Source organism: Rhipicephalus microplus, chromosome 10 (genome assembly GCF_043290135.1).
Source record: "Rhipicephalus microplus isolate Deutch F79 chromosome 10, USDA_Rmic, whole genome shotgun sequence".
NCBI classification, from domain to species: domain Eukaryota; kingdom Metazoa; phylum Arthropoda; class Arachnida; order Ixodida; family Ixodidae; genus Rhipicephalus; species Rhipicephalus microplus.
In genome coordinates, this window is record NC_134709.1 from 28549881 (window position 1) to 28566370 (window position 16490).

At 44.8% G+C, this 16490-nt stretch overlaps 1 protein-coding gene across 1 annotated transcript in view; it reads right to left on the minus strand.

The window, feature by feature from the left end:
- Nucleotides 1–1041: 1041 nt before the first annotated feature.
- Nucleotides 1042–16490, minus strand: part of LOC142774899 (uncharacterized) — a 44680-nt gene continuing 29231 nt past the window's right edge. The window contains exons 11-18 of the mRNA XM_075876044.1: nucleotides 16130–16188; nucleotides 12973–13024; nucleotides 12596–12663; nucleotides 10526–10653; nucleotides 9238–9303; nucleotides 7693–7800; nucleotides 3830–3906; nucleotides 1042–1456 (exon numbers count right to left, since the gene is read on the minus strand). Of these exons, the coding sequence (XP_075732159.1) occupies nucleotides 1279–1456; nucleotides 3830–3906; nucleotides 7693–7800; nucleotides 9238–9303; nucleotides 10526–10653; nucleotides 12596–12663; nucleotides 12973–13024; nucleotides 16130–16188 (736 nt within the window). The 3' untranslated portion in view covers nucleotides 1042–1278. The remainder of the gene's footprint in view (nucleotides 1457–3829; nucleotides 3907–7692; nucleotides 7801–9237; nucleotides 9304–10525; nucleotides 10654–12595; nucleotides 12664–12972; nucleotides 13025–16129; nucleotides 16189–16490) is intronic.

Below are 16490 nucleotides of genomic sequence, written 5' to 3' on the forward strand. Positions count from 1 at the left end.
ATTATGGAGACGCCGTAGTGGAGGGCTTCGGAAATTTCGACCACCTGGGGTTTTTTAACGTGCGCTCAAATCTGAGCCACGGGCATTTGTTAAAATACGTAAACACTTTATTGGCTTTTAAAACACGTGAGATTGTGGTTATAAGAGGGAAAAGAAGAGAAAAGTGAGCCCCGTAGCTGTCTGCGTCAGCGTGCGACACCTCAACAGTAGCTCACAAGGGATGGGGGTAAGGAGGGATAAAAAGGATAGGATTAAAGGTAGAGAGATAGGGAGGCGCCAGGACAGCGAGCGACAGACATAAGAGAGATAGGAGAGATAGGAGAAATAGGAAAGATGGAAACACGGTCACAGGAGTCCGAGGACGGGGCACAACTTGCGAGAGCTCTTGTCGACGACAGGAGGTGGCGTAGGGCTCATTCAGTCGGACAGAGCTGCGCTGACGTCGTCGTTTATATCTTGTATCGAAGCGTACGCATTTCCCCTGGAGGTCATTTTCTCCGAACACAACGTTCCCCGTCGCAGCGGGTGCTGGGAAGACTCGGCCGGCCATTCCCGAGTAGTTTGTTGCCGGAAGTTTCTTTCCCAATACGAAGGCAGAAGGCGCCCCCCCCCCCCCCTTCGTCCTTCGACGAAGGGGCGCATGGCCGAGAATGCCAGACGTTTGTCACAACTCACCTGTGGAGCTTTGCACGATGGAGCTAAGTTGTTAACGATAGATTAAACTGCCTAGCTGTTAAAATGTCGAATAGTCTTTGTCGACTGTCCCAGGAAACAACTGCGTGCTTCTAAAAACAAATCACTTTGTTAAGTTGATAAACAACGCCTTTTGGGTATCACGGTTCGATATTGTCAATATTGATTCGGGGATTCGCGCAATAGATATGAAACTACAGTCGACAACTTGACAGTTAATATTGTTTAGAGACTGTAGACATGAAACATTTGTATTTTAGCACGTATTTTCTTTCCTGTAGTATACTCCGCGTACTCTTTCAATAAGAGCGTAACGCAATAGTTCGAAATAAAAAAAAAACATTGAGATGGACTCAACAAGTGATTTATTTCACAAATCAATTAATGGGGAGGCTTACACACGTAATCAATCTGCACTTCGCGACGTACTTAGAGTGTCTCTGTGTGACATGCACCTTTTTAAAAATGTATATATATATAGAAAACACACTACCTTATCAGTCTTGAATCATCTTCAGTACGGTTCACTGAACACCCTAACTTCTAGACGCGTGCTTAGATATCAATTCGCAGGTGGCGTAGTGTTCATACTGGCAGAACCGCTGGCCTCGGCATGGCGTACGCGTCGATGGGCTTGACGATGTCCCGCTCCCTGCGGGGAAAGGCCACGCAGTAATCGGCCGTGGGCAGCACCATCTGGCTGGTCGACGGACACTTGAAGGCAGCGGCGAATTCCGGAGTGTTACGGAGCAACGTATTAAGCCTGCGTGGGTATGTGCGCATGAGCGAGACGAAACATACGACGTCAGAGCGCACACGCAGACAGTGAGGCCAAACGTAAAACACCAACAGCGTGCGCTAAGCCTGCGTTGTCGCAACATGGTGCGGAATTGCGAAGTCGCAACGTAACGACGTGACGACACGGTCATGCGACGTCGCAAACTGACGTTTCTGTGAAATGGTGTGCTTGGCTGTTGAGCAAGAGGTCACGGGTTCGAATCCTACTACCGCATCACGACAAAGGTGTAAAATGCGTAATCACTAACAGGGCTTACTTCGGTAGCCAGTAATGTTTCTTTCTATTTCGTCATCTAGAGCCGTACCTCGGTTACACAATGCACACACTAACATATTTAAAGGGGCCACAGTTTCCCACGGGGTCAGAAAACGCTGCCGATTGGTCCTCGCGAGCCAAGCATTACAGCGGAGCACACGCCCTCGAATTTACAATAATTCTAAAAGTCAACTAGAAATAATCTCCTCTTTTTTCTTTATACAATGTACCATACCCACGGCCATCGGCTGATTAGAGCATCACGAGCTGCATAGTTATCACGGACGCCGCGGGAGGCCGCCACGCGCCAGAGTGCGTGCTCGCGATCACACTGCAAGTAAGGCGTAGTTTCCAAGGACAAACAAAATTGATAAGTGCCCAAGGTTCTGACGCGCGCGTGACCTGCTTAGCTTTCAGAGCGCTCACCACGACGAGAGAAGAGAGAAATCAATTGCAGCGTGTGACAAATCTCTAAGTCCACTCGTACTTGATGTATTCTAAATTTTTTTTGAAGTGGTCTATTCGCCAGGCAATGGAGTTTTTAAATGGTTACAAAGAAAAGCATTGCAGGGCCTGTTGACGCTACCATCTCTCGTACCCACGAACCAATTTGAGCGCTCTACCTTATAGTGCGGGTGCATGGGCGGATTATGGTATTTTTCATGTTTAGATTAACGAGCTTTGAATAACCTTTACTTTTTTCTGCTTGTGTGAACTGATCCACGCAAAAAAAAAATGAACGATCAGCTTTTGCTGAAACATTTTTTTACGCACAGAGGAATAACCCCTGGTGAATAATGAATATTTATACTTTTTTGGCAAACAATAATAGTGCAGCAGTATCATGATCACGCATCTGGATGCTGTTAGGCCACAGTGATGGATCCATTACATGAAGACGTTCTAAAATAGATAAAAGTGAAGCGCAAAAAAAGCTCGTGCGTCACAAATATTAAAAAGTGACGCAAAGCGGAATGAAATCAAGGTAAAATATTTGTGCACTGCATATACAAATGAAAAGACATATTGAAAACACATTGAGAAGAAGGTAATTTTTTTTCGAGAGGCTCATTCTTTGTTAGTAACTTGAAAGTAGTGGGTTGGGACCCCACCGACGAACAGGGAGATTTTTCAGTAACATTATACTGAAATCAATTTACGGCATCATTATTATAACACATTTAACGATAGAAATTAATGAGCTCTATGCTTTCTCTGGCTTAATCGCCCATCGGCTTCATGTAGTTGTGTCTAACGCGCAACACAAATATTTTTCTCGCTGCATCCGCCCCGCCGCGGTGGTCTAGTGGCTAAGGTACTCGGCTGCTTGCCCATATAGGTCGCGGTATCGAATTCTGGCTGCGGCGGCTGCATTTCCGATGGAGGCGGAAATGTTGTAGGCCCGTGTGCTCAGATTTGGGTGCACGTTAAAGAACCCCAGGTGGTCGAAATTTCCGGAGTTAAACTCCACATTACTGAGTGTTGGCCTATAGTTGGTGCTTGCTTATTGACATGATTTGGCCGCAAATAATACACACACAGAGTAAAGAAACATTCAATGACAAGCCGCTTGTGCTTGTCGTTCAGTGTTTCTTTACTCTGTGCGTGTATTATTTGCGGCCAAATCATGTCAGTAAACTTTACATATTTGATTGATTGATATGTGGGGTTTAACGTCCCAAAATCACAATAGGATTATGAGAGTCACCGTAGTGGAGAACTCCGGAAATTTCGACCGCCTGGGGTTGATTGATTGATATGTGGGGTTTAACGTCCCAAAACCACCATTTGATTATGAGAGACGCCGTAGTGGAGGGCTCCGGAAATTTCGACCACCTGGGGTTCTTTAACGTGCACCCAAATCTGAGCACACGGACCTACATTTCCGCCTCCATCAGAAATGCAGCCGCCGCAGCCGGGATTCGATCCCGCGACTTGCGGGTCAGCAGCCGAGTACCTTAGTCACTAGACCACCGCGACGGGGCTAAACCCCACATATCAATGAATCTTCTCGCTGCATCCGGGTATCGCGCTAATAATTTAGGAAACAGTGGGTCGATTTAGAGCAGCAGTGACACTCACCTGACGTGGTTCGGTGGCAGGAGGCCAAAGTCGAGCACCTTGTTGAGGGCGGCCGGTTTGAGCGCCTCGCACATGTACTGCACATTCGCATTGCCACACAGACTTGAATGATCGGCGTCATGCACTCTCTTACGCGTCACTCACTTCACAAACATGGACCTCGAAGCCATAAACGTGCGCAACGTTCTTACGGGGAGGGGGAGGTACGGCGAGTGCACGTACCTCCCCCTTTAGCTATTTTAGCTATTGTGCGTAGCGGCCACTTTTTTAGTGTCTGTGGGCGCCACATATCTTGGGACTAAATTGTAAAGAATTGCTTCGTGGACATGTGCTTTATAGGCATACACTTGTTCTTAGTTCAAGTGATACCTAATTCCGTCATATGGTAAAGATACACGAACAAAAAAAAAGGCCACTCATGCACGATTTAGCTAAAGATTTGGCCGACTGTTCAGACCGTGCGATATGAACATGTGGAGACGACTACACACAGACCTGCACAGCCTCCGTCTTGTCACTGGTTAGCCCGGCGTATCATGGCCGCTTGCTGCAACACTCTTCCGATAAGGAACAGCGCCATCGCAGCTTCACCGGAAACTTACGTCATCACTGGCGGCTATAAAGCCAAAGCTGCCAAGCTCAGTTTCATCCTTGCTTCTCTAACCCCCGTATTCTAGAGCCTCCCTTCACTCAACGCTTCGCCTTCACTTGAGAAAGCCGATAGGAGCGCCATCTTTAGGCACAGCAAGTCACTGCATATCAGCGATAGTCTCCTGCGATTCTTCAGTAGCGCAGCGTCATTTTCAGCCAAGTGGTGGCGCAGTGCTCAACTCTGTCAAGTGAATGGTGAAAGTCAAGTGGAGGATTGTTTGTGAATACGAGGGTATCCGTTCAAGCGAAGCATCGGCATGCTTGCCCAGCTGCTTCTACCGCGTCAATAAACGATCCTTACGCATTTTTTTTTTAATGTTGAGATGCGTCCTTCTATCGACACGGCATTCTACAAACCGGTAGGCACACTGGCCACCTGGAAGCGTTCAAAAGCAACTTTGCCGCTCTAGCGCCTCCGCCTGCGGGGTGAACGAGAAGCTCGTTGACACCCAAAACTACACAGAGTCGAGACAGTGTCGCAGTTTATTTCTCGCCTTCACTGCATACCTTTCTTACAAGCGCGAACTCTTTCTTAACGCTTATTTCTCCATATAACACGGGGAATGTGAGCTTTAAACGTTGAACCAGTCAGTTCGGCAGTCAGTTCCGCAGAACCGCTTGGCACAGTCACAAACTGAGAAAACGAAGGAAAGTTGGTTTATCGAGCACGCTAATCATGCGAGACAAGGCGGAAAGGGCACGCCACTGCACGGAAAAGCAAAGTAGAAAACATTTCACAACAGATATCTCTCGTATATCGACCAATAGAGAGCTCATTTCATCCTGACGTCACGTAAACAAACTCCTGACATCACGAACGGTGCCGCGAATACGGGAAATGCTGGGAGTAAATAACGCGCCTGTTATTAAAATCTGCAGATATTGTTTAGGAATCATTTAGGCGTTGAACCAACCTGAATGATTGATTGATTGATATGTAGGGTTTAACGTCCCGAAACCACCATATGATCATGAGAGACGCCGTAGTGGAGGGCTCCGGAAATTTCGACCACCTGGGGCTGTTTAACGTGCACCCAAATCTGAGCACACGGGCCTACAACATTTCCGCCTCCATCGGAAATGCAGCCACCGCAGCCGGGATTCGAACCCGCGGCCTGCGGGTCAGCAGCCGAGTACCTTAGCCACTAGACCAACGCGGCGGGGCTTAAGCCAACCTGAATGCCGCGCTTTTCGGCAGCAGTCAAAAACGGACGAAACGAGGCAGGGTACAGAATTCACATCTGGTATCCCTGGTATGCGGATCAATCGACAGCGTATTGCCTGATGTCACGTGAGCAGCTGCCGGTGTTACGAATTGCGCTAAAAAAGTGCAACGTTGTGAGATAAAATAACGCGTTAGTTTTTTACATATGCAGATATTGTTTAGGGAGCCCTTTAGTTAATATACGCTTGGAAGTTTATTGGGCAGATAAGTACAGCGATGGAAGAAAGGTGGGATCAAATATGGCCACACATGCTCCTTTTCTACTTTCACGTTGCTGCGTCATTACACGTGTAAGTGCTACCTAACGCAAAGCGTACCCGATTGACTGGGAGCTATAGATATGAATAATCCTAGAACCTTCCGATGAAAACACGTTCAAAACGCAGATATTACAGTAAGTCCTGTAACCTACGAGGCCGCCAGTGATAACGGTGGTATCTGCAGATATTGTTTGGGAGCCCCTCATGCAACGTATACGCTGTAAAGTTTGGTAGTAAGATAAGTATAGAGAAGGAATAACAGAGCAACATGGGGTCAAATATGTTACGATGCCTGGACGAATGATAGCGCAACCAACAGCCATTCACAATATGCAGTATATTTCGCACAGCACGTTTCGGTGCTGCCATTTTGGCACAATGACGCTGCTGTTTTCCCATCTGTACCATACGTGACCACCCTTACAGCGCATGCGCACACCTCCCCCTCACTCCTTCCCTACACTCCCCCTTCTCACTTCACAACGCCGACACAGACAGCATAGAGAAACAAATTTACATAAAGAGCGGACACTCCCGTAGGGCCCGGCGGCCTTGCTAGGGCGCTGCTATCAGCGCCACGAGTGGATGGTCAGACCCGATAATGTGTTCTGCATAAATAAAATAACAGAATGTTTTTCTCTCCGACGCTGAGATTTGATCCCGTGCCCTCATGCTCCGAAAGCGAGTGTCTTTACCACTACGCTACACACACCTATGCGTCCACACAGGGAATACATCTGCAGTACATCTAAACAACATAAATGTGCCTCTTTGTGCAAAACAAATGCAGAAAGACAACACTTTCTTGTCATACTTTACTGTTTTCTATTGTAAGGCATTAAATGTCCTCAGCGGCACATGATGTAGAGCAGAGATGGAAAACTGCACAAATTAATAAAATTTCTTCATTGCAAAAAAAAATTGATGCCAAACTTTGGTATTCATTGTCATCTTGAGGAGGCTATTACATGTCTTAACAAAAGAGTAAAAGTGAGGATTGGTGCGTCATTTAGCGGTTGGTCAGACCCTTTCTTGCTGGGCCGTGATAGAGGATTCAGTGGCCACTCTATATAGTAGGTTTCTCTATGCAAGCAGCGTCTGCTCCCCCCCCCCCCCCTTAGAGTTTCTCACAATACTTACTAGAGGGAACTCTGGCGCTAGTGTCTATGGGAGCTGCAACACACAGCGCTTCACCGAGCATGGGAATGATGGGTAGTACACACATTTGTCTAAACTTCGTACTTCTGGCCTGCTTTTGACTCCGTGTGTGTTCGTTTGGCTTGAAGCTGTTTTCTCATGAAACAAAAATCGGCAAATGTTCAGCGATTGCGCTTCACCACCCTATTTTCTTTAATTACCTTTTCCAATTGGGTCCCGAAGTTTAAAAGGGTTGAATCTTTCTTCAAAATCGAAACACAGCAATAAACGAAGCCGCAAATACGATTTGCCGCCCGCAAGTACGAAGACAAGGCAAATGTGTGTACTACCCATCATTCCCATGGTCGCTGAACGATCGCAGCGCCAGAGTGCCCTCTAGTTAATTTTGAGAAACTCTATGCCCCCCCCCCCCCCTCCCGCCTCTCCTCTAGGCAGCCCTCCCAGAGGCGTTTGCACCACCGTTGCGCATGCGCACCCCTCCCTCTCTTTTCCCTCGCAACGCTGACGCAGGCGGCATCTGCTAGCGAGTGTTTTGTGTCGGGAGTGAGCGCGCCGTGCGACTTTCGTACCTCGCCAAACGAATAGAAGAATATTTCGTCGCTGCTCAGGTTGGCGCCCCTGGGAAGCTGGAACTCGGGCTTCGGGTGCGCCACCTCCCGGGACCGTCGGCGATAGTACTGCGCATGTGCGATAGCGGCAGTTCCCGCGGAGCAGATGAAGGTTTGATTAGCACATTGTCGCGCATAAAGTCACGTGGTATATGTTCCCGCAGCAGACCAAATAATGCAAAGCCATCTACAAGGATAATACAAAGCAGACTTGATGAAACAACTGGAGCTGGCACCGGTAACGAATGTTCACTTACGCCGACGACACATATATACAGCCATTGCTTGCCATTGATTTTATAATGTTCTGAATCGATTGCGATATCGTTATTATATGATCATGTTATTAAAACGTCACCATTTTTATTTGTTCCTCGCAACTCATCTTCCTGTCAATTCTAAAAATTAGTTTAGTTAGACCATCTCAGTGACCAAGTAAGACCTGTACAATGGCGTATTACTTTGTTTTCACCGCCCATGTACCAGTCATGTTCTTAGGATAGAGTGGGAGTATCAAAAATAAAATAAATGGAGTGTGCCCCAACTATATTTACCACAACGATACCGGTGAATTATAGGTTATAGTGAATTAAATACGAAACTTTGGTAGGTCACGCTTCACTTCAGTGAAGGCCAATCTCTTCTATATTGAATTGAAAACGCGAAATCCACCACGATATCGGCTGTAACGAAATACTATTTCTTTCATTCTCACGTGGCTCAAAATTCACATAACGAGCAATATAAAAAATGAAATACAATCCATAATTACATTTGTTGAAAATCCGAATCTAGCTTGCCAATTTGTTAGAGTTTGTCTTTATTTCTACCGTTAGAATGAATACAGGATATGCTGACAAAGTTACGGTGCATACACTAGTTGTTCATAACGAACTAGGATCGTAGTTAGCCATCTATCTATTAGACAGTACATCATATAGCGTTTACGAAAAGAAATAATTGAATCAATTAACGACTCCACGTACACGCCAATGTAAATCCTTAGCAGCGCAGCATTATGACAGATGAAAAGAAAAGAAAAAAAAACAAATTTATCCCTTCACCATTGCTCTCAGCAGTTTAAAGATACTTAGCTCACTGCAAGTTACACGAATAAAAAATCGAGCATGGAGACTATCGAATTCACCCAAATTGTCATCTACTGCTCCTTTCACAAAGCCGCTGCTGCTCATGACTAAACCAAGTGGCGTACACAAATGCTTACACCAAGCCTCAAGGTGATAACATACTCGACCAAACTTAAAGGTGATAACATACTCGACCAAACTTAAAGGTGATAACATACTCGACCAAACTTAAAGGTGATAACATACTCGACCAAAGCTAAAGGTGATAACATACTCGACCAAACGTAAAGGTGATAACATACTCGACCAAACTTAAACGTGATAACATACTCGACCAAACTTAAAGGTGATAACATACTCGACCAATCTTAAAGGTGGTACAACTTGACCAATAAATACTACATGGCCGTAAGATTACCCATAGAGCCGCTTGCAGCGCCATACTGTCCACGAAATTGCCGGGAAACGTTCTGACCGGGTCCACCTGCGAGATAAATTTTGCAATATTACAGAGCGACGTATAAGAAGGGCACGAGAACAACTTCCCGAAGCGTGGTGCGTGTGCGGCTCATAGATAGATAGATAGATAGATAGATAGATAGATAGATAGATAGATAGATAGATATAGATAAATAGATAGATAAATAGATAGATAAATAGATAGATAAACAGATAGATAGATAAATAGATAGATAGATAAATAGATAGATAGATAAATAGATAGATAGATAAATAGATAGATAGATAAATAGATAGATAGGTAGACAGATAGGTAGACAGATATATAGACAGATAGATAGATAGATAGACAGATAGACAGATAGATAGATAGATAGATAAATAGATAAATAGATCAATAGATATATAGATAGACAAATAGATAGATAGATAAATAGATAAATAGATAGATAGGTAGACAGATAGGTAGACAGATAGATAAACAGATAGATAGATAGACAGATAGATAGACAGACAGATAGATAGATAGGTAGATAGACAGACAGACAGATAGATAGATAGGTAGATAGATAGACAGACAGACAGACAGATAGATAGATAGATAAGATAGATAGATAAGATAGATAGATAAGATAGATAGATAGGTAGACAGATAGATAGACAGATAGATAGACAGATAGATAGATAGATAGATATATAGATAGATAAATAGATAGATAGATGGATAGATAGATAGATAGGTAGACAGACAGATAGATAGATAGATAAATAGATAGATAGGTAGATAGATAGGTAGACAGATAGATAGACAGATAGATAAATAGATAGATAGATAGACAGATAGATAGACAGACAGATAGATAGATAGATAGATAGATAAGATAGACAGATAGATAGACAGATAGATAGATAGACAGATAGATAGATAGATAGACAGATAAATAGATAGATTGATGGATAGATAGATAGATAGATAGGTAGCCAGATAGATAGATAGATAGATAGACAGATAGATAGACAGACAGACAGATAGATAGATAGACAGACAGACAGACAGTTAGATAGATAGATAGATAAGATAGACAGATAGATAGACAGATAGATAGATAGACAGATAGAAGATAGATAAGATAGACAGATAGATAGACAGATAGATAGATAGATAGACAGATAAATAGATAGACAGATAGATAGATAGATAGATAGATAGATAGATAGATAGATAGATAGATAGATATCCCGCCTACCTCTCGTCTCGTCTTTGGGTCGATCACATTGTAGACAGCGCGAAAGCAAGCGGTGATGTTCTCCCAGCGCTGCAACGACTCGCCCCACAGCCAATCAGCGTCCTCCGCTTCGGAGCTGGTGTGCATACCTGCGCAGAAAGCACTGAGATACAGTCTTTACTGGCTAACTGCATGTTTGAAAATTAAAATAGCGCCGTGACTGCAGGCAAGAAAAAACAAAAAAAGGGGGGGGGGGGAGGGGTGCGTGGAGATTAGAGAGTGACGAATTCGCGGGTTGGAGTATCGCATCGTTTTTGTAGTTTAACGACCGCTATGAGCGATTGCTCGTCGTAACTGTGTCCCATCGCTGCAAACCTGGTCGCTACAGAAAATGTAGGCTCTATAAGTGTTCGGGTCGAAGTTACTGTATACGCCAATATGACACCGACTGCAGACGTGGAAACGAAAGCACGTGCAATACCTATAACCACAAACTTGTGTTTCACACGTGAGCAGTGTATACGTACTTCGATGAATTACCTACAGTTCCTGACACCCTGCGAAGGCTGTGATGATAATAATAATAATAATAATAATAATAATAATAATAATAATAATAATAATAATAATAATAATAATAATAATAATAATAATAATAATAATAATAATAATATCTCAAAACCACGATGTCATTATGAGGAACGCCGTAGTGGAAGTCTCCGGGAATTTCGACAATCTGCATGGTGCTCTTTAACGAGCACCGGCCTGGCAGACACACGGGCCATACCACATCGCCTCCATCTAAATGCGATCGCCGTGGCTGCAATCGAACCCACGACCTTGGGTTCAGCAGCAGAACACCATAACCCTTGCTCCAGCGCGGCTGACTCGCAGATCTTAGCGAAAAAGTATACGGTGTACAGTCGGTCACTCGAACACCTTTGTTGGACGAAAGCGTGAAAGATTAAAACAAGAGCCGCATACTGACAGGGCAATTGAAGCTGTCCGGCCTGTGTACGCGCCACCTCGAACCTTTCGTTAGGACACCACGCAGAACTATTCCTCCGCAAATTTTGGTATTTACGATACGACCATTACGCAAGTGTACAGGAAACAGATGAGCAGTTCAACTCTTAGAAAGAAAAAAAAAAGTGCAGCCATATCCACGGAGTGAATGATGATGAGTGGGCGAAGCTCTGGAGAAAAACCTGGTAAACCATGAATCTTCCGTACATTTTGCCCACTGGATTTTATTACAATGCTCCCCTCTAGCGTACGTCACCACACTAAATCGAACAATTGCCTTCCACCAATGACACGTGCCATATGTGACATCATTCCTATTTAATAACATCTCACATCTTTCATGATCAACTACAAGTACCGCCGTCTAGTTTATAACATCTTGCATCTTTTCATCATCAGTTACAAGTACTGCCATCTATTGAACACTGCAAGAACTAAACGAGAGGTGGCTACATACAAGAGACGGTACCACCACCTAGTGAACACTGCAAGAACTAAACGAGAGGTGGCTACATACAAGGGACGGTACCGCCATCTACTGAACACTCCAAGAACTAAACGAGAGGTGGCTACATACAGGGGACGCACAGCCCATGCCTTAAGGAGCTTCGCCCCTAAAATGGTGTCGAACAAAATACATAACAAGCAGCTCGACAAACTACCCGGTAGAGATAAGCGTTCTTGCCCACGTCACTCGGTACTGTGGTCGCAGCAGCCGCATCGCGATAGAAGCGAAACGCCGGAGTCTCGCGTACTTTGAATTAAGTGCACTTTAAATAACCCAAGTCTGTACAAATTTCTGAAGCACTCGACCACGGCATCCCGCTTTAATCACGTCGTTGTTTTCAGACGCATATCCCCGACAGTTATTAACTACGTACGTGTAGGTTCATTCAAAAAAATGTGGTGGATTTCTTACAAAATTGCTGTATCACTTGCTGCTTTTCTCTTAAGTTCTTCATGATCCCCAATAACGCTCTCTTGAGGTTGAATGAAATTTCGTTTTGAAACTTTCGCAAAAGTTGACTGTAATCGCTTGATTATTTCGACAGAATGAAAGTTCACCGCGTGGATCCAGTGCCTTCCCCACGCCCGTACCGATGACGTGCAGCAGCTTGGGCAGGTACACAAGGCTGAAAAAGGTAAACGTAGCAATAATCAGAAAAATTAGCAGGCGATAAGATATCTCCGAAAAGATACAATCTATCCGATGTATCTTTACAGTATATGAATTAATACACATTGCATAAATTTTAAACGAGTATTTCTATTTTAAATTGTACACCAACACGCATTACACTGTGCACGCAAGAGAAAAAAAAGAAAGACATGGAAACTATCATTAATGTTACAAACATTACATACCATAGCACTTGCGCCAATAAAATGAAAATTCGGCGTCGATACATTCGAACACTGCACGAGTATTGCATGTTACTCACTTTCTCTCTCCCTCCTCATAGAGAGAACCGTGGAACAGAGCGTGCGGAACATCTGTGATAGACGTGAGAAAAGCGAGCACAGAGTTGTGTGCAGCGATGTCAAGTGTGTCAACAAAGGTGCGCAGTAGTACAGGTATACGCTTCCTGTTTTATCCTGATAAAGCACATAACTGTATCAGTTAATGGGACACTAAAGAGCAAAACGGTTTCCCGCGTATTGGTAAGGTAATATTTCACAATCCCGAAAACACCGCTCTTACCATGACACGACTCTTGGTAAGCGAGAAAACGCACGAAAAGAAACTGCCGGTGGAGACACCACCGTGAGATTCCCGCACCAGACACCATGACGTCACAGAATTTCGAAGGCGTCTGCCGGGTCCTACGTAGCTTCTAATCGATAAAAGTGAAGTACATTGTAATTTGTGAGTGTCACAGACCTAGCATACGAAATTTCAGAACATTTCATCGAGCCATTGCAGCGAAAATACGAAAAATACATCAGGAAATTTCTTACGTCACGCGCGGAGTACACGGCGCGAAATTTAAAAATTAAACTTCAACCTTGATATTCTCTGCTAACAATAAAATTACGACAGTGAATGTTATGACATTAGAGTTCTCAAAGCGCAGTTAATCAATCGAAAACAACTGACTGTTTTCCTTTAGAGTCCCTTTAAGCTGCCGCAACTAGCACTGAAATTACCAATGATATACGAGCGAAATCTAGGACTGGAACATAGTCACTTTCTAGACATAGAATGGGCTAGTTCCTTACCATCTTTACGGAACGTGTTACTGCACTTTACAACGTAATTTCCGCTTAGCCAACCCAGAGTTTGGCGTAGGCTCGAATGAGACGAAAAAAAGGTATAAAAACACATAAAAAGATGACGTAGATGTTCCTGTTAAGGTTTGTAAAAGGTGGCACATAAAATCGAGCACACGTTTAATCAATATACGGACCAATTACCTGACAGCATAGTTATTTAAAATTAATAAACGAGTTAGATAAATATTTCTTGTGAACAGTTGGGTTGTGTTGAAGCACCTGGCGGAGCGAATCCCAACCTGGCCTTTTTCTTACGTGGCCTTCGAGATTCACATTCAGCAGAGCGACGGTACACTGCTCATGTCGATTGCAAAGGCCACACCGAAGTAGGCGCAGCTCAATTCGTCCAGTCCGCCTAAAGTAATTGAACGAGTTCATTGAAATGGCAGGCCGAGTTCTCCTAAGTATGTGGTATTACGACAGCACATACCTAAAAACGTAATCTTCTTTTTTTTTTTTTTACTCTAAAGTCCACCCAATGAAACTGATGCTCACCAAGCGCTATAGGGGCTAGGGCAATTTAACACACTTGAATAGAACGTTATGGTAGGCAAGTTTTTTTAGGGGCGAAGGTCCTTATGGCGTGGCTTGTGCGTCCCCTGTCGCCGTTGGGCGTAACCACTGGTGGCACATACCCGAGAGGGCGGGTATGTGCCACAGAGGAAGGAGAGGGACGATCGCGTGACTACAATCACGATGAAAGCGAGATGGCGGTACTTGGAGTGTTCCCTATATGGACGGACGGATGGACGCGCGGATGAACAGACAGACAAGCAGACGGACGGACGGACGTACGGACGCACCGATGGACATACGGACAGAAGCACGGATGGACGCAAGGACGGACGGAAGCAAGAACAAACGGATGGACGGAAGCACGGACGGACTGACGGACGCTTTCCCCACTCATCATCAGTCAATCCGTGGATATGCCGTGATTTTTTTTTTTCAGGACGGGGTCTAACGGGAGACGCAGAACGAAGGACGTACTGCACTTGGGTTTTCTAAGCAAACATGCAGCTTCAGTAGTTGCTGTGCCGATACCAAAAAAAAAAAATGGCAGCATATCCACGGAGCGAATGACGGATAGTGGGGCGAAGCATCCGTCCGTACATTCTTTCTTGCTTCCGTCCATCCATGCGTGCGTCTGTGTGGTCGCCCGTGCATCCGTCCGCCCGCCCGTGCGTGCGTCTGTTCGTGCGTCCGTCGCTGCTTTCGTCCATGCATCGTCTCCTGCGTCCGTCCATGCGTCCATCCGTCCGTGCATTCATCCGTGCGTCCGTCCATGCATCTGTCTCTGTGTCCGTTCGTCCACCTATTCAACACTCCAAGTACCACCATCTAGCATCTTTTTATCACATATTCCTCATATAGAAGCACCGCCATCCAGCGGACATTCCAAGGACTGAACGAGAGGAGGCACGCGCACACTTTTTTACGGCTTGCGCTTCGTGTCTACTTCCCACCTTTAACCACCTCGAGTTCATGGTATATACTTGTTCACTGTATTCATGGCACTGCGGCCCAACGCTCGCTAAACCTTTCTAAAACCTAGGAGGTTACGCCCAGCGAGTATAACGTAGCAACCCTTTCTTGTCTTCTGTGCGTTGTTGAACAATAAAAAATTCGCAGCGTGCGCGTTAACTAAAAGCCGAATTCTCCTGTCTCTCATTCCCCCTTAGCAGCCATTGGCATGTACATTGAGCACTATCTTTTATTGTTCAACAACGCACAGAAGAAATCTCTCACCGGCATTACATTGGAGGTCAAAATGTTACATTTGTTACACACTACTACAACGGCTACGAGGGACGAACGGGTGGCACTATAAGGAGCTTCGCCCCTAAAAAGGACATGTACTGTTCCACTTGTTAATCCACTCATGCTTGTTCTTAGTTTATGTTGCTGGTAAATACCAAAATGTAGCAGCCCTAGCTATGCAAAGAAAACAAGTCCCTACAAATCGTGCGATAACAAACCCTTATTACGCTTTTAGTGCGCTAGAATTAAGAGTGTGTTTGCGAAGACAGCACAATTTTTTTACACTATAACCAATGGACACAGTGCTACTATTGCGAATTTCACTTTTCGTTTTTTTTTTGAAATGGGCATAACATGGGAAGAAATAGGCTTTCAGAAAGAACTCTTCAGTGAGCACACACTTCTGGCCTTATGATCAACTTAGAAAAAAAATCGTTGAAGTTCGCCCTGAAGGTCCTCTGACCCTTCCTCCGTATTGGCTCTTTTATCCACTCACAGTTTCTTGAACGCCAATCAAGCGCTTCTCTGTAACAGGCACCAGCGGAAGACATCGAATAAGCTTACACAGCGTGTTCGTGTCGTAGTTGTAGCGGCAGTTCAGGTCGAACACCTTGTACGGAGGTCTGCGAGGAATACAACGAATCAGTGAATATACGAGAGAATGAGATGCTTGCTTAAAGCAGTCATGAAACACTTTTTTTTTTCACGTTATCAACTGTTTATGCCCCACGAATCGATTACCACGAAAATTTGTCGAATCCGTAAAGAACGAGCTCAGTCACACGGGTTTGTCGTGCGTCTTGAGCGCGTATATAGTCCCGACGAGCGCGCTGGAAGATAAGCAGGGAGGGATGACACGGGGTGACCAAGTTACGTCAGGGTGCATGACCCTGAGAACACGTGATTAAACGCCACCGCTCTGTTC